The sequence below is a fragment of the Brienomyrus brachyistius genome, chromosome 3 (genome assembly GCF_023856365.1).
Source record: "Brienomyrus brachyistius isolate T26 chromosome 3, BBRACH_0.4, whole genome shotgun sequence".
Classification (NCBI taxonomy): Eukaryota; Metazoa; Chordata; class Actinopteri; order Osteoglossiformes; family Mormyridae; genus Brienomyrus; species Brienomyrus brachyistius.
In genome coordinates, this window is record NC_064535.1 from 29,691,171 (window position 1) to 29,712,743 (window position 21,573).

The 21,573-nt window shown below is 55.9% G+C and overlaps 4 protein-coding genes across 4 annotated transcripts in view; all 4 read right to left on the reverse strand.

Moving 5' to 3' along the window:
- LOC125738669 (germinal-center associated nuclear protein-like) overlaps positions 1-17,520 on the reverse strand; it is a 39,791-nt gene extending 22,271 nt beyond the window's left edge. Inside the window, exons 1-21 of the mRNA XM_049007862.1 lie at positions 17,309-17,520; positions 16,998-17,227; positions 16,801-16,882; positions 16,534-16,672; positions 16,018-16,153; positions 15,723-15,857; positions 15,429-15,626; positions 15,081-15,349; positions 14,837-14,999; positions 14,599-14,753; positions 14,275-14,479; positions 13,773-13,792; positions 13,549-13,680; positions 13,352-13,465; positions 13,114-13,266; positions 12,917-13,031; positions 10,837-11,134; positions 10,587-10,684; positions 10,122-10,512; positions 9,767-10,018; positions 9,554-9,683 (exon numbers count right to left, since the gene is read on the reverse strand). Coding sequence (XP_048863819.1) covers positions 9,554-9,683; positions 9,767-10,018; positions 10,122-10,512; positions 10,587-10,684; positions 10,837-11,134; positions 12,917-13,031; positions 13,114-13,266; positions 13,352-13,465; positions 13,549-13,680; positions 13,773-13,792; positions 14,275-14,479; positions 14,599-14,753; positions 14,837-14,999; positions 15,081-15,349; positions 15,429-15,626; positions 15,723-15,857; positions 16,018-16,153; positions 16,534-16,672; positions 16,801-16,882; positions 16,998-17,227; positions 17,309-17,396 — 3,503 coding nt within the window. The 5' untranslated portion in view covers positions 17,397-17,520. The remainder of the gene's footprint in view (positions 1-9,553; positions 9,684-9,766; positions 10,019-10,121; positions 10,513-10,586; positions 10,685-10,836; positions 11,135-12,916; positions 13,032-13,113; positions 13,267-13,351; positions 13,466-13,548; positions 13,681-13,772; positions 13,793-14,274; positions 14,480-14,598; positions 14,754-14,836; positions 15,000-15,080; positions 15,350-15,428; positions 15,627-15,722; positions 15,858-16,017; positions 16,154-16,533; positions 16,673-16,800; positions 16,883-16,997; positions 17,228-17,308) is intronic.
- Positions 332-11,698, reverse strand: LOC125738539 (germinal-center associated nuclear protein-like). Its single transcript, XM_049007636.1, has 3 exons — positions 11,568-11,698; positions 791-1,419; positions 332-638 (listed from the first exon to the last, which is right to left on the reverse strand). Exons 2-3 carry the CDS (start codon positions 1,110-1,112, stop codon positions 490-492), a joined length of 471 nt encoding a protein of 156 aa, XP_048863593.1. The 5' UTR covers positions 1,113-1,419; positions 11,568-11,698; the 3' UTR covers positions 332-489.
- A 171-nt stretch (positions 17,521-17,691) lies between the features above and the next one.
- On the reverse strand, positions 17,692-18,844 carry LOC125738533 (germinal-center associated nuclear protein-like; the record flags this gene model as incomplete). Its single annotated transcript, XM_049007622.1, has 1 exon — positions 17,692-18,844. A coding segment is annotated over exon 1 (1,008 nt), but the record flags the coding sequence as incomplete, so codon positions are not given.
- On the reverse strand, positions 18,844-21,105 carry LOC125738528 (germinal-center associated nuclear protein-like). Its single transcript, XM_049007610.1, has 7 exons — positions 20,866-21,105; positions 20,616-20,713; positions 20,151-20,541; positions 19,796-20,047; positions 19,583-19,712; positions 19,215-19,394; positions 18,844-19,119 (listed from the first exon to the last, which is right to left on the reverse strand). Exons 1-7 carry the CDS (start codon positions 21,068-21,070, stop codon positions 18,849-18,851), a joined length of 1,527 nt encoding a protein of 508 aa, XP_048863567.1. The 5' UTR covers positions 21,071-21,105; the 3' UTR covers positions 18,844-18,848.
- Between the last annotated feature and the right edge of the window lie 468 nt (positions 21,106-21,573).

The window sequence follows — 21,573 nt, forward strand, 5'->3', positions numbered from 1 at the left end:
GAAATTTAAGGAAACAGACTAAGAAGCAGCCACTTAGCAAGAAGTCCGAATTCCGAATCTGAGGCATGGACATACCCCCCACGGCTGGCAGCGGCCAGTCGGGCAGCCGCAGGCTCAGGACTGCCCCCTGGAGCCACTCCAGGTGCTCAGCCGAGTTCCAAAGCAGATGTGGTAGGCAGTCACCACCCCCTGGCACCAAGAACTCTGCCACGGGCCAGGAGAGGCCAGCCAGACTCGGGGACGACACAAGGCCAGCCAAGAAAGCCAGGACAGTGTTGTAGAGGCCGATGACGGGTGCAGGGCCCTGGGAGGGCAGTCCCGCCATGTCACGGTCCCTCCGATCACGGTGAAGCCTACCAGCAAACTCGCGGCAGAGCCCGGCCTCCACAACCTGCACCAACGTCTGCGAGACGAGCCGGGCTGGTGCCGTGGAGCGGGCAGCGAGCCACCTGACGGCATGGCGGATCTGCGGGGAGACGGGGGTGATGGTCAATGGGATGGTTCAATCTTACCGAGGCCAGCGACAACATGCACACTCACCTGCTCGGATCCTTGGGGTTCGTTCGTGGTCTCGGGGATATGGACGAACATGTACTCTGAAATCAAACCTTCCTCAATGAGTGTCTGAAGCATCAGGTCTTACAGGGAAAGGAAACCGATGGTCAGACAGGAGGAACAAACCAACTGTATTAGCTCTGCATACGTAAACATAGCCTCAAGAGAAATGCTATAAGTAAAGTAAGCGAATCCCACGCGACACCTGTTGTCATAGACACGGTTAGTGTCACACCTTCCTCTAGCCGTTCATCGCTGGCCCTGTGCCCAGCCTGCCCTGGGACCACCACCACCAGAGGAAGGGCCTGTGGCCAGGCATTAGCCTGCTGGATCTGCCGGAGTTGCAGCAGGGCAGATAACAGGAAGATGTCCCCGTCTTCCTCATCAGCCCCGGGACTGACTGCCGAGGGCGGCAGCATCAGCAGGGCGCCCATGCCCATCAGCCCCTTCCGCTTCTCCAATGCCAACTGGCCTTCCTCGCTGAGGGGCCCGCGGGCCACCTGACCCACAGTGAGAAACATGGCCTCACTTCCTGCACTTGCACCCTTCGCAAACATCTGTGGTACCACAGGACCTGCTAATATCACATAGTGCCAGACTATGCTAGGCTATGTTAAGCTATGCTAGACTAACATTAATGACAGAACATGCAACACAGGGGCATGAAGCCTGTCGATATTCATCGGCAAGTTCCCCCCTATCTGCCACACCTTCACACACACGTGCACTGTGTGCATGCGCTCCCCCACGCTCCGCAGGCCGCTGCTGATGCTCAAGGTTTGCATGTGTCCGTTGGGGACCATCTCCCTGTGTTCTTGTTTCTCCGAGTTACCGAATTTGGACTCCAGCCATTCTGTCAAAATCCTGCATCAGAGATGGGAGGGGGGCACAAATGTAAGCTCCAGGACCTCTAAACCCAACTAACACCCAATCCCTCCCCGAACGACACCCAGTTCCCCCACTTACTGGTTAGCAACACTGGCATCTCTTTCATGATCACTTGGCAACAAGAGGGCTGCCTTCCAGAAGATTGTGTCAGATGGGTTCGAGACGCTTGCTGCCACCAGACTGAGCAGGTCCAGTGGCCCCCACACAGATTCGCTGAAGTGGATGGAGATGTAGATGAGCACATGGAGAGTGATGGATGGCTAACAGCTACTCTACAGTAGCACCATACCTCAGGAGCTGCTGGTAGAACAAGTGAACCTTCATCTGATGCTCGGTTTCCCTTCGCATCTTCGCCAACCTGCAGAAGGCAGCAGAGTGTCAGCATCGGTACACTTAACACTACAGCAAATCAATGGCCAGCAAAATAAACGGACAGGACGGAAGTCATTTTGGGAAGTACTGTCTAATTCAGCAGAGGTGCCCCGATCCAATATTCAAGATACCTAATCAGACGGATCGGACATCGGCCACATGTGACCGATCCATGTTCAATAATTATTTAGTTATTGCCAGTCTATTTCTTCTTATACTGAGTGGTACAATCAAATCGCACAACAGCTTTCCCCCCTTTTTTATTTTTTGTGGCATTCAAGCTGAACGTTAACGCTTCCTCGGTTTTTTGACACTCAGTGTGTGTGAGTGCAGTGACTTCCCCTGCTATGACGTCATGTGCATGTCCTTTGTAGTGGAAGGATCAGGTGATGGTAGCAAATGCAACTTGCATGCTTGCGAAGCAAACTAACATGTCTAAAACCTGGAAGAATTTTATGCTTGAAACAACCAGTAGCACAGCGATTTGCGATCTTTGTAAAAACAAAGTAACATTCAGTGGAAAATCCCACTAATAGTGCACTCAATTAAGGCAATGCAAGTAATATGAAAAAAAGCGATGGATTTGGAAGCCAGCTTGGGCTGTTTTGCGCACTCGCTATAGCTTGATACACGAGGTGCTGCTATCACAGTGAAAAGTGACGCATGCCACTTGGGTGTACTTGTGAAGATATTCAAACAACTGCAAAATGTCTCAAAAATGCTCAATACAAGATGCACAAAAGAGGTGGAACAGTATCTTATGTATGTTTCTTGTGGGCTAATTAAAACTTCTTTTCCATTTGTATTTACTAGCTTGGAAAAAAAAAAAAAGAGCTTTGGTACTGGATCATACTCATAATCAGCCAATACCTTATGTTCAGGTATCAGGATTATATTGGCACTGAAAAAGTGGGATCGGTGCACCTCTATTATGAATATTAGGTCAGCATTATTATGCTGTGAGAGAGATGTACCTGGTGCAGGAAACAGAGAGGTCCCCAGCGTGCCCCAGGTTGACCACGCCCCGGGCCAGCCTGTCCAGGCAGGGTGAGGGGGGGGCACTGGGGGCCAAGGCCTGCAGCCTGAAGCGGGGGTCCACACAGCCAGGGGCAGCAGGAAAATCACGCATCTGTCGCTTCAGCTGCCTGCGCACGGCCACCACATCACGCCACCTGCAACACATGCACAGGGTGAAGCCCGGTTGTCGGCGAGCATGTGGGCAAAATATCTGGTCCCCTTACCACTGCCCCTTACCTTTTGATGAACCTGCGTATACTCAGAAGCTCTGCTTCCAGGACGTCTTGGGCCAGCAGGGTGAGCTCACCACACAGTGTCTCCTCCAGCAGTACCTCACACACGTCTTGTGAGCTGCGAGCCACACATTCTGCCTGCTCTTCTTGGGCACGCCTGGCACGAAGGGGCATGCGTTCAGCCTATATACAGTTATCTGAACACTCTCTATGACCTCTGATCCCCCTTGGCTCACCAGTACCTGATCTCTGTTGAGGCAGTCTCCACGATGCAGTCGCGCAGCACCTCCTGTGTGATCTCGGCACACAGTGTCTTGCTGAGCCGGGCCAGGAGCTCCTCGTGTTCCTGCTTTCTCCTGACAGAGACAGGCCCATCAGATGGCACATCCCCTCAAAATGCACCCACCCCTCCTCCCCAGCCCAGACAGGTGAGGCCTACCTGGCTTCCTCCATCCTGCGCTTCTCCTCAGCGATATGCTCCCTCTCTGCCTGGATCTCGGCAGCAGAAACCTCCCGCAGCATCTGCTCCACCACCTCACTCAGCACTGCCTCCACCTGGCCGTTGCACATGCTGCAACAACCCATCCACATCACCAAACTGGTGTTGGTTGAGTGTGACAACCCTCTAGAGGCCACTGCTCCCTATCTGGCTCACGCTCCTACCTGAGTGCAGCAGAGATGTACTCGGCTTCGGTGGCAGCCACGTCAGCCACCTCGGCCTGCACTACCTCCTCCAGCATGGCCTCTACCTCCGTGGCGATGTCCTGCAAGGGGGGGGGGGGGTTATTTGTCATTACTATGGCAATACCAACACACTGCTACTGGGTTGACACGCAGCAATGAGCAATCTATCACCTGCTCTGTGTAAACGGGCTCCGGTGGGGGAGGCGTAGGTGGGGCGACTGGTGGTGCCTCCGACGGAGATGCCCCAAGTGCTCCACTCTCCTCTCTACCAGGGAGGCCAGCTGACTCCGCTGGGTCGCTCGGCATCTTGGATCGGTGCTGGAGGGCCCGCGCATCCAGCTCAATGGGGGGCCTCTGAGGGGAGGCTGCTACAGCGTGGGCAGGAAAAATGACAAAATTACAATCAGAGGCCAGAAGGTGGACGAAGCGTAACAGTTAGCGGAAGGTGGAGTGCAGACGCACCAGCCCTGGGCACACTGCCTGCCTCCGCTGGCTGCCCATCCCCACGGTACTTGTTGCGGCTGTCAAAGCTGTTGACGGGTGTGTGTTGGGGTGGGTTGGGCAGTGGCGCGCCGTTGACCACTTGGCCCACCAGCACCTCCCGCTTCCTTGCGATGGCCACAGAGCGCTTTGGACGTGGCTGGATCTCAGGCTCCTGGTACGCTGTCCGGCTTAGCTCCACCATGCTAGGGGGAGGGCAGAGCTTCAATAAAATATACCACCCATCATAGATTAGCACCCCCATCAGAGATAAGCCACCCTGCCCCCAACACAAAAGGGACAACGAAGCACAGCCCAGCCTTACCCTGCATCGACCGCGAGCCCATACTGCAGCGCGAGGTCCGAAGCCTCGCCGGCATTCTGGAACATGAGCATCCGGACCAGGTCTTCGACCGGGAATGTGGTGGAACCACGGGAGCTGTAGGCCACATTCAGGGCCCGCAGAGCCTCACGGCGCACCTGTAGGGGGCACCAGAGCGGTCCAGGTAAGTGAGGTATTGGGGCTGATGAGGATGTAGGGAGCGGAGCAACGGCTCCCCCACCTGGTCGAAGTAGCGGTGCAAGATGCAACCAGCCAGATACGAGGCCACCTTGACCAGCTTGAAGAACCTCACGAAGTTGTTGCTGTTGACAGCGGCAAAGGCCTGGACGGCAAACTTCACCTCCGGAGAGTTTCGGAGCTCCGCCCGGAATTGCTGCACCTCCCTGCAGGTAGGGAGGGAATGAAATGTCAGCTGGAGAGGTGCCACGGTGACACGGGACACCGACTGCCGGCCAGCCACCCACCGGAGGATGTCTCCATCATTGAGCTTCAGGAGCACGCTGTACTGCCGAAACTCTGCCTCATGAGGGCAGTAGATGTTCTTGCTGGCCAGGTCCTGGTACATCTCCTTGAGGCTCTGCAGGCATTTGGTCAGGTTTTCATTGTTGATCTTAGCATCAAAGGACATCATGGGCTCCTGGCACAGGTGGTGTGCGCAGTGGATGTGGAAGCGGGCGCACTTTTCAATAAGGGACACCGTAAGCGGGTCGCACAGGTGCTGCTGAGTGATATCCTGCAGATGGCCCAGAAAAAGGATCAGGGCGAGGCCCGCAGGGCACAGGAATAATGAGACACGGACTAATGTTGCTCACCTTCCAGATACCTCGTGTGCGGTTCCACACAAAGTCATACCAGTCACGGTAGTTGTCCTCACCCTGGTCCATGACCTGGGTAACCAGGTAGTTCATGGTCATGTTCAGCACAGTAAGGGGCCGCAGTTCATGGGGGAGGGGCTCCTCCTGGTCAGCAGAGGACCTGCTGTACTCCTTAATGGCAGCAGTGTGGTCCACCTGCGTGGGGTGCAGAGGGTGATTTGCAGCCTGTGGTCTGTCAATTCATGGCGGGGAGGGGGAAGCATTAGGAAAGAGGGGCAGGGGTGGTGATACCTTCTCCGTGTTGGGGATGACCTCAAAAGAGCTCAGTTGGTTCCGGGTCTCCCTCATGTAACGCTCCTTCTCCGGACACATGTCAGGACACGTACCCACAAACACCTTGGACAGATCCAGGTCGGTCCTCTTGGGCCGAGCTGTGCCAGAGGAGACCGTGTCAGCTGGCGATTCACTTTGGGGTGGGAGGGGGGGGTGGCTCAGCAACGTGACCCTAGGGGGACCTACCCTGTCGCAGGATCTTGTCCCGCTGCTCTAGCAGACGATACTTCTCCTCTGCGGTTTCAGCTACCTGGCCAATCAGGTGGAAGAGGGGAGAGGGGAGGCTGCTGGCTAGATGTTCGGATTCGAGGCCGTCTGGGCTGGGCTCCATCTGCGGCTCACTCTCAAACTGCAGGGCCTTTGTCGCCAGGGGTTTCTTGGCTGGTGACCTGAGAGGGACAGACCAAAGGCTGAAGAGCTTCTAAAAGCTGGCAAAACCTGGGCTCCTTTGAACACCTGGCCAGTAGGGGGCATAGCAGCCAAAGAACTCAGTTTGACTTTAATGTCACGAATCCGAGCCTGAGGTAAAGAGTTTCATTACCAGATGACCTAACATAACTCAAGCTGCTTGGAAAAAAAACTAACAAAATGTATACATAATAAAAAACCAGAGTGATCCAGATTTTTTTTTTTTTTTTTAAAGAACTTGCATTGGGTTTCAAAAAGGTGATTTTCTTCCCTAACTTAATTTAATAAAGACCCGGCCATCTTATTGTAAAATTGAGTTATTTACTCTTACGGTAAGAGAATGATTTAAAGACAAGATTACCCTCTGGATAGGGATGAGCTGGAGGACCAGCCGGAGGTGGATTTGGAGAGGGCTTTGCAGACAGGGGCTGACTCAAAGCCTCCTGCCTGGCTCTGAGGATCAGGGTCATCTGGAGGCCTTTGGCCCTTCTCTCCTGGACCTAAGAGACACACAGAACCAGTTCATCGAAACAGCTGACATGGGAATGAAAGGCTGCAACGAGTCACAAAGACCCCGCCCTGGCCTTGGCTCGATGCACAGATAGAGAGCACCGTAATAGTCACTCACTCTGCTTCTTCCTCTGCCAGAAGATGGTGAGCTCATGCCTGCGCAGCAGTTTGCCCTTCTTCTTGGCTTTGGCAGCAGAAGCCTGAAAGATACCAAAAGTCAGTGAGGAAAGCCCGGGAGATCATGGACGAGAGCACAGCCTAATGAGTACAGCGACCAAGCCCCCCCCCCCAAAGGTGTGCAAAGCCATTGCTCACATGGTCGTGGAAGTGCACTATGGCCAGGTTCTTCTGGGGCCTGCAGAAGATCCGCTGCACACGTCCGAACTGGCGGAAATGTTCCCCCAGGATGTCCTTGCTGTTAAGACTGGCTGGAATGTTCTTGCATTGGAGCACCATGGCTTCGGAGGGTGAGGGTGAGGGTGAGGGTGACCCCCCCAGGCTGTCTGTGCTGTCCAGGCGGCGGGCACGTCTCACTGTTGATGCTGCCTCAGTTTCGGGATCTGTGGCAAGTGTCACAGAGTTCAGTTTTTCAGACTATACTTGGCTTCGAACCCAATGTGCTTCTTCCTGGGAGTACTCACCCAACTCCTCCGCCCTCTCAAGGACCTCCCGGGTTGGGGCCTGTGACCTTGGCGGCGTTGAGGGTGAGTGGCTGGTGGTCGGTGCCATCGAACCCTGGTGCTCCGCCTCCCCCCAGTCTGGCTGTGGCTCCTCACTCCTCTTCGGCTCTCGCCGGGTCTGTAGGGCCGGTGTCTTCAGGATGCTGGTCAAGGCACTGCGAAAGATGCTGCTGACAGGCCCCCGGCCCCGGACCAGGGGCCTCTTGGGAGGGTGCCTGGAGGCGGAGTCAGCACCAACTTGGGGCTCCTCTGATAAATGCTCCACCATCTCCTCCTTCCGCTTGGTACCCTTAGCCGCTGCCTCCCCTGCATTCTCCCCCTCACCGCCCCCCCCCACGGACCTCACCAGACACAACCCCAGCGTCAGTCTTGGGTTTTAGCGGACCAAAGCTGACAGCACCAAACAGTGGCCGGGGCTCATGGAGGCTAGAGGCAGAGTACCTGGAGACAGAGGCGGCCTGGGAGGTCCCCCCACCCAGGCCACTGCCAGCACCAACGGAGGGTGCTGCTGGTTTCGAGAAGCTGAACTCCTGGGTGGTGCTGGGATGTGCATCTTTGGTGGGGAGGATGCTGCTGGACACTGCGATGGGCTGTGAGAAGCTAAAACCTAATGCTCCAGAAAGGAACTCAGAGGCAGCAGGAGCAGGCCCACTGCTGTCCATACTGGTAGCGGTGGTGCTGGATGGGCTGGAACCAAAAGACTCGGACACAGCCTGGGACACAGCCGGTTCAGGACTGGCGCTATAAATAGGTTTGAACACAGCTGCGTCTGACGGCTTGAAGCTGAACTCTGAGGTGCTAAATCCGCGGCCCTGAACGCTTCCAGGGGAGAATACCGAAGAAGACCCTGTGGACAACTGTCCGAATCTCAGTGGTTGACTAGACCCCGAGGAGGGGGGAACAGAGGAGGCGGAGATAGCGTTAGAGCCGCCGAAGCCGGGTGTGTGCTGAGCAAATCCGCCGGTCTGTCCGAAGGCAGAGGTCTGGGGAAAAGCCGAGTTCTGGTTAAAGACAGAGCTCTGACCGACCCCGGCCGGCTGCCCGAAGGAGGGCGGCGGGCCGAACCTGGTGTCGCTCTGTACAAACGACGGGGTCTGACTCCCAGAACCGGGCATGCCGAAGGTCGGGGCCTGTCCAGACGCCGTCCCGCCAGGCTGCCCGAAAAGGGATCCGGTCTGGCCGAAGGCAGACGATGTACTGAAGAGCGAGGTCTGGCCGGTGCCCTGGCCGAGGGCAGGCGGCTGCACGAAAGGGGCGTTCTGCTGGCCGAAGGAAAAGAGCCCCGAGGTCGGGGCGCGCGGAGACTGAAACGCTCCGCCTTGTGTTCTGCCGAAAAGCCCAGACGGATTCATTGTGTAAAAAGCCCAAAAATACGGCCTTCAAAAGTCGAAACAGAGTTCTTACAGCGCGGTAGATTTCGGCGTCCTTCGGCCTGGGAGATTATATCCGCGCCTGTGTCACATCTGCGGAAATATACAAACTGGCAGCTCCCCTGGCCTGGTCACTGCGGACACTGCGCTCCTTCTGCTACAAAAATGGGCACAGAAACAGTCTCAACTGATGAGCACAGGGTATTTGGGGTCTTAAAATGTGAGCAACTGTGTAGGCACAGGGTCAATACCAGGGCAAGTGCAGGTGGGGCAGCCATCTTTGGGGAGGGCACTACGATCTCCGGTACAGACAGTAACGAAGAAGGCAAGAAAAGTGGTGAGGAGGAAGAGGAAGGGCCCAGGGACTCGACGTCAAGCCAGGTACGCAGCTGGTCCTCGAACCTGCAGATCCAAGTCAAACAGGAAATGGCTCAATGTTTATGCCACAACTCACATGAGAGAGTACACGTGTGTAGCATGTCTGTTCTCTGTCAGACCTGCGGCTCTGTTCTTTCTCCTCCTCAATGCGAGCCAGGAGGTCCTGGGGGCTGGAGGCAGCATCCAAAACAGGGGCAACACCGGATCCGGACTCAGGGTCCTCAACCATGCTGTGAAACAGCTTCTGTTGAAGACGTGGCCTGGCCAGTCGAGGATGAGGCCACATGCTCTGGTGACACCTGCAATGGCAGAGACTTTGGATAAGAAGCCAGTATTGTACACCACTCTTGGGGATATGAGCAAGACTGGAAGCTGATGGCTTTCCCTCTTCTTCCATTTAATAGTAAATAATATTCATTAAATCTGCAGGTCACTGTTAACAGTCTATCTGGAATGTGTTAGATTTACATGGCTGGCTGGCTCTTACCCTGCCTTCCCCTGCTGCTTGTCCCTGTGCGTCTGCTTTACGGCATCCACCCAGCAGGACGGCGGTATGAAGCCCTGCAGCCCATCGCTCAGGAAATACACCGAGATTTCTCCGTCGTCACTGATGACATCTGAAGATGGTGGGATAGGTTCACACCTGCATGGCATCCCCAGTAGGCCCCCCCAAACGTCAGACCCACCCCACCCCCCTCACCTTCACTCACGGGGCACCCAGGAGGGTTCCAGTCCCGGAGTTGGTGCTCTACACAGAGCATGACAATTTCGTCCCAGGGCACCTCCCAGAAAGTGGGCTCCTTGTCCGGCCCCCCACCTCGGCCCACACAGTCCTGACGCAGCCTCTCCAAAAGGTTCTCCAACTGGGACATAAGGAGTGGCTGGCTGTGGCGGGACCATGGGATTTGAGATACGTACTGGAAGATGGAGGCAACCAGCTGGCTCCAAGGAGCTGGGTGGGGGGAGCGGTGGCAGCAGCAGAAATATAAGGAAACAGACTAAGAAGCAGCCACTTAGCAAGAAGTCCGAATTCCGAATCTGAGGCATGGACATACCCCCCACGGCTGGCAGCGGCCAGTCGGGCAGCCGCAGGCTCAGGACTGCCCCCTGGAGCCACTCCAGGTGCTCAGCCGAGTTCCAGAGCAGATGTGGTAGGCAGTCACCACCCCCTGGCACCAAGAACTCTGCCACGGGCCAGGAGAGGCCAGCCAGACTCGGGGACGACACAAGGCCAGCCAAGAAAGCCAGGACAGTGTTGTAGAGGCCGATGACGGGTGCAGGGCCCTGGGAGGGCAGTCCCGCCATGTCACGGTCCCTCCGATCACGGTGAAGCCTACCAGCAAACTCGCGGCAGAGCCCGGCCTCCACAACCTGCACCAACGTCTGCGAGACGAGCCGGGCTGGTGCCGTGGAGCGGGCAGCGAGCCACCTGACGGCATGGCGGATCTGCGGGGAGACGGGGGTGATGGTCAATGGGATGGTTCAATCTTACCGAGGCCAGCGACAACATGCACACTCACCTGCTCGGATCCTTGGGGTTCGTTCGTGGTCTCGGGGATATGGACGAACATGTACTCTGAAATCAAACCTTCCTCAATGAGTGTCTGAAGCATCAGGTCTTACAGGGAAAGGAAACCGATGGTCAGACAGGAGGAACAAACCAACTGTATTAGCTCTGCATACGTAAACATAGCCTCAAGAGAAATGCTATAAGTAAAGTAAGCGAATCCCACGCGACACCTGTTGTCATAGACACGGTTAGTGTCACACCTTCCTCTAGCCGTTCATCGCTGGCCCTGTGCCCAGCCTGCCCTGGGACCACCACCACCAGAGGAAGGGCCTGTGGCCAGGCATTAGCCTGCTGGATCTGCCGGAGTTGCAGCAGGGCGGATAACAGGAAGATGTCCCCGTCTTCCTCATCAGCCCCGGGACTGACTGCCGAGGGCAGCAGCATCAGCAGGGCGCCCATGCCCATCAGCCCCTTCCGCTTCTCCAATGCCAACTGGCCTTCCTCGCTGAGGGGCCCGCGGGCCACCTGACCCACAGTGAGAAACATGGCCTCACTTCCTGCACTTGCACCCTTCGCAAACATCTGTGTTACCACAGGACCTGCTAATATCACATAGTGCCAGACTATGCTAGGCTATGTTAAGCTATGCTAGACTAACATTAATGACAGAACATGCAACACAGGGGCATGAAGCCTGTCGATATTCATCGGCAAGTTCCCCCCTATCTGCCACACCTTCACACACACGTGCACTGTGTGCATGCGCTCCCCCACGCTCCGCAGGCCGCTGCTGATGCTCAAGGTTTGCATGTGTCCGTTGGGGACCATCTCCCTGTGTTCTTGCTTCTCCGAGTTACCGAATTTGGACTCCAGCCATTCTGTCAAAATCCTGCATCAGAGATGGGAGGGGGGCACAAATGTAAGCTCCAGGACCTCTAAACCCAACTAACACCCAATCCCTCCCCGAACGACACCCAGTTCCCCCACTTACTGGTTAGCAACACTGGCATCTCTTTCATGATCACTTGGCAACAAGAGGGCTGCCTTCCAGAAGATTGTGTCAGATGGGTTCGAGACGCTTGCTGCCACCAGACTGAGCAGGTCCAGTGGCCCCCACACAGATTCGCTGAAGTGGATGGAGATGTAGATGAGCACATGGAGAGTGATGGATGGCTAACAGCTACTCTACAGTAGCACCATACCTCAGGAGCTGCTGGTAGAACAAGTGAACCTTCATCTGATGCTCGGTTTCCCTTCGCATCTTCGCCAACCTGCAGAAGGCAGCAGAGTGTCAGCATCGGTACACTTAACACTACAGCAAATCAATGGCCAGCAAAATAAACGGACAGGACGGAAGTCATTTTGGGAAGTACTGTCTAATTCAGCAGAGGTGCCCCGATCCAATATTCAAGATACCTAATCAGACGGATCGGACATCGGCCACATGTGACCGATCCATGTTCAATAATTATTTAGTTATTGCCAGTCTATTTCTTCTTATACTGAGTGGTACAATCAAATCGCACAACAGCTTTCCCCCCTTTTTTATTTTTTGTGGCATTCAAGCTGAACGTTAACGCTTCCTCGGTTTTTTGACACTCAGTGTGTGTGAGTGCAGTGACTTCCCCTGCTATGACGTCATGTGCATGTCCTTTGTAGTGGAAGGATCAGGTGATGGTAGCAAATGCAACTTGCATGCTTGCGAAGCAAACTAACATGTCTAAAACCTGGAAGAATTTTATGCTTGAAACAACCAGTAGCACAGCGATTTGCGATCTTTGTAAAAACAAAGTAACATTCAGTGGAAAATCCCACTAATAGTGCACTCAATTAAGGCAATGCAAGTAATATGAAAAAAAGCGATGGATTTGGAAGCCAGCTTGGGCTGTTTTGCGCACTCGCTATAGCTTGATACACGAGGTGCTGCTATCACAGTGAAAAGTGACGCATGCCACTTGGGTGTACTTGTGAAGATATTCAAACAACTGCAAAATGTCTCAAAAATGCTCAATACAAGATGCACAAAAGAGGTGGAACAGTATCTTATGTATGTTTCTTGTGGGCTAATTAAAACTTCTTTTCCATTTGTATTTACTAGCTTGGAAAAAAAAAAAGAGCTTTGGTACTGGATCATACTCATAATCAGCCAATACCTTATGTTCAGGTATCAGGATTATATTGGCACTGAAAAAGTGGGATCGGTGCACCTCTATTATGAATATTAGGTCAGCATTATTATGCTGTGAGAGAGATGTACCTGGTGCAGGAAACAGAGAGGTCCCCAGCGTGCCCCAGGTTGACCACGCCCCGGGCCAGCCTGTCCAGGCAGGGTGAGGGGGGGGCACTGGGGGCCAAGGCCTGCAGCCTGAAGCGGGGGTCCACACAGCCAGGGGCAGCAGGAAAATCACGCATCTGTCGCTTCAGCTGCCTGCGCACGGCCACCACATCACGCCACCTGCAACACATGCACAGGGTGAAGCCCGGTTGTCGGCGAGCATGTGGGCAAAATATCTGGTCCCCTTACCACTGCCCCTTACCTTTTGATGAACCTGCGTATACTCAGAAGCTCTGCTTCCAGGACGTCTTGGGCCAGCAGGGTGAGCTCACCACACAGCGTCTCCTCCAGCAGTACCTCACACACGTCTTGTGAGCTGCGAGCCACACATTCTGCCTGCTCTTCTTGGGCACGCCTGGCACGAAGGGGCATGCGTTCAGCCTATATACAGTTATCTGAACACTCTCTATGACCTCTGATCCCCCTTGGCTCACCAGTACCTGATCTCTGTTGAGGCAGTCTCCACGATGCAGTCGCGCAGCACCTCCTGTGTGATCTCGGCACACAGTGTCTTGCTGAGCCGGGCCAGGAGCTCCTCGTGTTCCTGCTTTCTCCTGACAGAGACAGGCCCATCAGATGGCACATCCCCTCAAAATGCACCCACCCCTCCTCCCCAGCCCAGACAGGTGAGGCCTACCTGGCTTCCTCCATCCTGCGCTTCTCCTCAGCGATATGCTCCCTCTCTGCCTGGATCTCGGCAGCAGAAACCTCCCGCAGCATCTGCTCCACCACCTCACTCAGCACTGCCTCCACCTGGCCGTTGCACATGCTGCAACAACCCATCCACATCACCAAACTGGTGTTGGTTGAGTGTGACAACCCTCTAGAGGCCACTGCTCCCTATCTGGCTCACGCTCCTACCTGAGTGCAGCAGAGATGTACTCGGCTTCGGTGGCAGCCACGTCAGCCACCTCGGCCTGCACTACCTCCTCCAGCATGGCCTCTACCTCCGTGGCGATGTCCTGCAAGGGGGGGGGGGGGTTATTTGTCATTACTATGGCAATACCAACACACTGCTACTGGGTTGACACGCAGCAATGAGCAATCTATCACCTGCTCTGTGTAAACGGGCTCCGGTGGGGGAGGCGTAGGTGGGGCGACTGGTGGTGCCTCCGACGGAGATGCCCCAAGTGCTCCACTCTCCTCTCTACCAGGGAGGCCAGCTGACTCCGCTGGGTCGCTCGGCATCTTGGATCGGTGCTGGAGGGCCCGCGCATCCAGCTCAATGGGGGGCCTCTGAGGGGAGGCTGCTACAGCGTGGGCAGGAAAAATGACAAAATTACAATCAGAGGCCAGAAGGTGGACGAAGCGTAACAGTTAGCGGAAGGTGGAGTGCAGACGCACCAGCCCTGGGCACACTGCCTGCCTCCGCTGGCTGCCCATCCCCACGGTACTTGTTGCGGCTGTCAAAGCTGTTGACGGGTGTGTGTTGGGGTGGGTTGGGCAGTGGCGCGCCGTTGACCACTTGGCCCACCAGCACCTCCCGCTTCCTTGCGATGGCCACAGAGCGCTTTGGACGTGGCTGGATCTCAGGCTCCTGGTACGCTGTCCGGCTTAGCTCCACCATGCTAGGGGGAGGGCAGAGCTTCAATAAAATATACCACCCATCATAGATTAGCACCCCCATCAGAGATAAGCCACCCTGCCCCCAACACAAAAGGGACAACGAAGCACAGCCCAGCCTTACCCTGCATCGACCGCGAGCCCATACTGCAGCGCGAGGTCCGAAGCCTCGCCGGCATTCTGGAACATGAGCATCCGGACCAGGTCTTCGACCGGGAATGTGGTGGAACCACGGGAGCTGTAGGCCACATTCAGGGCCCGCAGAGCCTCACGGCGCACCTGTAGGGGGCACCAGAGCGGTCCAGGTAAGTGAGGTATTGGGGCTGATGAGGATGTAGGGAGCGGAGCAACGGCTCCCCCACCTGGTCGAAGTAGCGGTGCAAGATGCAACCAGCCAGATACGAGGCCACCTTGACCAGCTTGAAGAACCTCACGAAGTTGTTGCTGTTGACAGCGGCAAAGGCCTGGACGGCAAACTTCACCTCCGGAGAGTTTCGGAGCTCCGCCCGGAATTGCTGCACCTCCCTGCAGGTAGGGAGGGAATGAAATGTCAGCTGGAGAGGTGCCACGGTGACACGGGACACCGACTGCCGGCCAGCCACCCACCGGAGGATGTCTCCATCATTGAGCTTCAGGAGCACGCTGTACTGCCGAAACTCTGCCTCATGAGGGCAGTAGATGTTCTTGCTGGCCAGGTCCTGGTACATCTCCTTGAGGCTCTGCAGGCATTTGGTCAGGTTTTCATTGTTGATCTTAGCATCAAAGGACATCATGGGCTCCTGGCACAGGTGGTGTGCGCAGTGGATGTGGAAGCGGGCGCACTTTTCAATAAGGGACACCGTAAGCGGGTCGCACAGGTGCTGCTGAGTGATATCCTGCAGATGGCCCAGAAAAAGGATCAGGGCGAGGCCCGCAGGGCACAGGAATAATGAGACACGGACTAATGTTGCTCACCTTCCGGATACCTCGTGTGCGGTTCCACACAAAGTCATACCAGTCACGGTAGTTGTCCTCACCCTGGTCCATGACCTGGGTAACCAGGTAGTTCATGGTCATGTTCAGCACAGTAAGGGGCCGCAGTTCATGGGGGAGGGGCTCCTCCTGGTCAGCAGAGGACCTGCTGTACTCCTTAATGGCAGCAGTGTGGTCCACCTGCGTGGGGTGCAGAGGGTGATTTGCAGCCTGTGGTCTGTCAATTCATGGCGGGGAGGGGGAAGCATTAGGAAAGAGGGGCAGGGGTGGTGATACCTTCTCCGTGTTGGGGATGACCTCAAAAGAGCTCAGTTGGTTCCGGGTCTCCCTCATGTAACGCTCCTTCTCCGGACACATGTCAGGACACGTACCCACAAACACCTTGGACAGATCCAGGTCGGTCCTCTTGGGCCGAGCTGTGCCAGAGGAGACCGTGTCAGCTGGCGATTCACTTTGGGGTGGGAGGGGGGGGTGGCTCAGCAACGTGACCCTAGGGGGACCTACCCTGTCGCAGGATCTTGTCCCGCTGCTCTAGCAGACGATACTTCTCCTCTGCGGTTTCAGCTACCTGGCCAATCAGGTGGAAGAGGGGAGAGGGGAGGCTGCTGGCTAGATGTTCGGATTCGAGGCCGTCTGGGCTGGGCTCCATCTGCGGCTCACTCTCAAACTGCAGGGCCTTTGTCGCCAGGGGTTTCTTGGCTGGTGACCTGAGAGGGACAGACCAAAGGCTGAAGAGCTTCTAAAAGCTGGCAAAACCTGGGCTCCTTTGAACACCTGGCCAGTAGGGGGCATAGCAGCCAAAGAACTCAGTTTGACTTTAATGTCACGAATCCGAGCCTGAGGTAAAGAGTTTCATTACCAGATGACCTAACATAACTCAAGCTGCTTGGAAAAAAAACTAACAAAATGTATACATAATAAAAAACCAGAGTGATCCAGATTTTTTTTTTTTTTTTTAAAGAACTTGCATTGGGTTTCAAAAAGGTGATTTTCTTCCCTAACTTAATTTAATAAAGACCCGGCCATCTTATTGTAAAATTGAGTTATTTACTCTTACGGTAAGAGAATGATTTAAAGACAAGATTACCCTCTGGATAGGGATGAGCTGGAGGACCAGCCGGAGGTGGATTTGGAGAGGGCTTTGCAGACAGGGGCTGACTCAAAGCCTCCTGCCTGGCTCTGAGGATCAGGGTCATCTGGAGGCCTTTGGCCCTTCTCTCCTGGACCTAAGAGACACACAGAACCAGTTCATCGAAACAGCTGACATGGGAATGAAAGGCTGCAACGAGTCACAAAGACCCCGCCCTGGCCTTGGCTCGATGCACAGATAGAGAGCACCGTAATAGTCACTCACTCTGCTTCTTCCTCTGCCAGAAGATGGTGAGCTCATGCCTGCGCAGCAGTTTGCCCTTCTTCTTGGCTTTGGCAGCAGAAGCCTGAAAGATACCAAAAGTCAGTGAGGAAAGCCCGGGAGATCATGGACGAGAGCACAGCCTAATGAGTACAGCGACCAAGCCCCCCCCCCCAAAGGTGTGCAAAGCCATTGCTCACATGGTCGTGGAAGTGCACTATGGCCAGGTTCTTCTGGGGCCTGCAGAAGATCCGCTGCACACGTCCGAACTGGCGGAAATGTTCCCCCAGGATGTCCTTGCTGTTAAGACTGGCTGGAATGTTCTTGCATTGGAGCACCATGGCTTCGGAGGGTGACATCCCCCCCAGGCTGTCTGTGCTGTCCAGGCGGCGGGCACGTCTCACTGTTGATGCTGCCTCAGTTTCGGGATCTGTGGCAAGTGTCACAGAGTTCAGTTTTTCAGACTATACTTGGCTTCGAACCCAATGTGCTTCTTCCTGGGAGTACTCACCCAACTCCTCCGCCCTCTCAAGGACCTCCCGGGTTGGGGCCTGTGACCTTGGCGGCGTTGAGGGTGAGTGGCTGGTGGTCGGTGCCATCGAACCCTGGTGCTCCGCCTCCCCCCAGTCTGGCTGTGGCTCCTCACTCCTCTTCGGCTCTCGCCGGGTCTGTAGGGCCGGTGTCTTCAGGATGCTGGTCAAGGCACTGCGAAAGATGCTGCTGACAGGCCCCCGGCCCCGGACCAGGGGCCTCTTGGGAGGGTGCCTGGAGGCGGAGTCAGCACCAACTTGGGGCTCCTCTGATAAATGCTCCACCATCTCCTCCTTCCGCTTGGTACCCTTAGCCGCTGCCTCCCCTGCATTCTCCCCCTCACCGCCCCCCCCCACGGACCTCACCAGACACAACCCCAGCGTCAGTCTTGGGTTTTAGCGGACCAAAGCTGACAGCACCAAACAGTGGCCGGGGCTCATGGAGGCTAGAGGCAGAGTACCTGGAGACAGAGGCGGCCTGGGAGGTCCCCCCACCCAGGCCACTGCCAGCACCAACGGAGGGTGCTGCTGGTTTCGAGAAGCTGAACTCCTGGGTGGTGCTGGGATGTGCATCTTTGGTGGGGAGGATGCTGCTGGACACTGCGATGGGCTGTGAGAAGCTAAAACCTAATGCTCCAGAAAGGAACTCAGAGGCAGCAGGAGCAGGCCCACTGCTGTCCATACTGGTAGCGGTGGTGCTGGATGGGCTGGAACCAAAAGACTCGGACACAGCCTGGGACACAGCCGGTTCAGGACTGGCGCTATAAATAGGTTTGAACACAGCTGCGTCTGACGGCTTGAAGCTGAACTCTGAGGTGCTAAATCCGCGGCCCTGAACGCTTCCAGGGGAGAATACCGAAGAAGACCCTGTGGACAACTGTCCGAATCTCAGTGGTTGACTAGACCCCGAGGAGGGGGGAACAGAGGAGGCGGAGATAGCGTTAGAGCCGCCGAAGCCGGGTGTGTGCTGAGCAAATCCGCCGGTCTGTCCGAAGGCAGAGGTCTGGGGAAAAGCCGAGTTCTGGTTAAAGACAGAGCTCTGACCGACCCCGGCCGGCTGCCCGAAGGAGGGCGGCGGGCCGAACCTGGTGTCGCTCTGTACAAACGACGGGGTCTGACTCCCAGAACCGGGCATGCCGAAGGTCGGGGCCTGTCCAGACGCCGTCCCGCCAGGCTGCCCGAAAAGGGATCCGGTCTGGCCGAAGGCAGACGATGTACTGAAGAGCGAGGTCTGGCCGGTGCCCTGGCCGAGGGCAGGCGGCTGCACGAAAGGGGCGTTCTGCTGGCCGAAGGAAAAGAGCCCCGAGGTCGGGGCGCGCGGAGACTGAAACGCTCCGCCTTGTGTTCTGCCGAAAAGCCCAGACGGATTCATTGTGTAAAAAGCCCAAAAATACGGCCTTCAAAAGTCGAAACAGAGTTCTTACAGCGCGGTAGATTTCGGCGTCCTTCGGCCTGGGAGATTATATCCGCGCCTGTGTCACATCTGCGGAAATATACAAACTGGCAGCTCCCCTGGCCTGGTCACTGCGGACACTGCGCTCCTTCTGCTACAAAAATGGGCACAGAAACAGTCTCAACTGATGAGCACAGGGTACTTGGGGTCTTAAAATGTGAGCACCTGTGTAGGCACAGGGTCAATACCAGGGCAAGTGCAGGTGGGGCAGCCATCTTTGGGGAGGGCACTACGATCTCCGGTACAGACAGTAACGAAGAAGGCAAGAAAAGTGGTGAGGAGGAAGAGGAAGGGCCCAGGGACTCGACGTCAAGCCAGGTACGCAGCTGGTCCTCGAACCTGCAGATCCAAGTCAAACAGGAAATGGCTCAATGTTTATGCCACAACTCACATGAGAGAGTACACGTGTGTAGCATGTCTGTTCTCTGTCAGACCTGCGGCTCTGTTCTTTCTCCTCCTCAATGCGAGCCAGGAGGTCCTGGGGGCTGGAGGCAGCATCCAAAACAGGGGCAACACCGGATCCGGACTCAGGGTCCTCAACCATGCTGTGAAACAGCTTCTGTTGAAGACGTGGCCTGGCCAGTCGAGGATGAGGCCACATGCTCTGGTGACACCTGCAATGGCAGAGACTTTGGATAAGAAGCCAGTATTGTACACCACTCTTGGGGATATGAGCAAGACTGGAAGCTGATGGCTTTCCCTCTTCTTCCATTTAATAGTAAATAATATTCATTAAATCTGCAGGTCACTGTTAACAGTCTATCTGGAATGTGTTAGATTTACATGGCTGGCTGGCTCTTACCCTGCCTTCCCCTGCTGCTTGTCCCTGTGCGTCTGCTTTACGGCATCCACCCAGCAGGACGGCGGTATGAAGCCCTGCAGCCCATCGCTCAGGAAATACACCGAGATTTCTCCGTCGTCACTGATGACATCTGAAGATGGTGGGATAGGTTCACACCTGCATGGCATCCCCAGTAGGCCCCCCCAAACGTCAGACCCACCCCACCCTCCTCACCTTCACTCACGGGGCACCCAGGAGGGTTCCAGTCCCGGAGTTGGTGCTCTACACAGAGCATGACAATTTCGTCCCAGGGCACCTCCCAGAAAGTGGGCTCCTTGTCCGGCCCCCCACCTCGGCCCACACAGTCCTGACGCAGCCTCTCCAAAAGGTTCTCCAACTGGGACATAAGGAGTGGCTGGCTGTGGCGGGACCATGGGATTTGAGATACGTACTGGAAGATGGAGGCAACCAGCTGGCTCCAAGGAGCTGGGTGGGGGGAGCGGTGGCAGCAGCAGAAATTTAAGGAAACAGACTAAGAAGCAGCCACTTAGCAAGAAGTCCGAATTCCGAATCTGAGGCATGGACATACCCCCCACGGCTGGCAGCGGCCAGTCGGGCAGCCGCAGGCTCAGGACTGCCCCCTGGAGCCACTCCAGGTGCTCAGCCGAGTTCCAGAGCAGATGTGGTAGGCAGTCACCACCCCCTGGCACCGAGAACTCTGCCACGGGCCAGGAGAGGCCAGCCAGACTCGGGGACGACACAAGGCCAGCCAAGAAAGCCAGGACAGTGTTGTAGAGGCCGATGACGGGTGCAGGGCCCTGGGAGGGCAGTCCCGCCATGTCACGGTCCCTCCGATCACGGTGAAGCCTACCAGCAAACTCGCGGCAGAGCCCGGCCTCCACAACCTGCACCAACGTCTGCGAGACGAGCCGGGCTGGTGCCGTGGAGCGGGCAGCGAGCCACCTGACGGCATGGCGGATCTGCGGGGAGACGGGGGTGATGGTCAATGGGATGGTTCAATCTTACCGAGGCCAGCGACAACATGCACACTCACCTGCTCGGATCCTTGGGGTTCGTTCGTGGTCTCGGGGATATGGACGAACATGTACTCTGAAATCAAACCTTCCTCAATGAGTGTCTGAAGCATCAGGTCTTACAGGGAAAGGAAACCGATGGTCAGACAGGAGGAACAAACCAACTGTATTAGCTCTGCATACGTAAACATAGCCTCAAGAGAAATGCTATAAGTAAAGTAAGCGAATCCCACGCGACACCTGTTGTCATAGACACGGTTAGTGTCACACCTTCCTCTAGCCGTTCATCGCTGGCCCTGTGCCCAGCCTGCCCTGGGACCACCACCACCAGAGGAAGGGCCTGTGGCCAGGCATTAGCCTGCTGGATCTGCCGGAGTTGCAGCAGGGCGGATAACAGGAAGATGTCCCCGTCTTCCTCATCAGCCCCGGGACTGACTGCCGAGGGCAGCAGCATCAGCAGGGCGCCCATGCCCATCAGCCCCTTCCGCTTCTCCAATGCCAACTGGCCTTCCTCGCTGAGGGGCCCGCGGGCCACCTGACCCACAGTGAGAAACATGGCCTCACTTCCTGCACTTGCACCCTTCGCAAACATCTGTGTTACCACAGGACCTGCTAATATCACATAGTGCCAGACTATGCTAGGCTATGTTAAGCTATGCTAGACTAACATTAATGACAGAACATGCAACACAGGGGCATGAAGCCTGTCGATATTCATCGGCAAGTTCCCCCCTATCTGCCACACCTTCACACACACGTGCACTGTGTGCATGCGCTCCCCCACGCTCCGCAGGCCGCTGCTGATGCTCAAGGTTTGCATGTGTCCGTTGGGGACCATCTCCCTGTGTTCTTGCTTCTCCGAGTTACCGAATTTGGACTCCAGCCATTCTGTCAAAATCCTGCATCAGAGATGGGAGGGGGGCACAAATGTAAGCTCCAGGACCTCTAAACCCAACTAACACCCAATCCCTCCCCGAA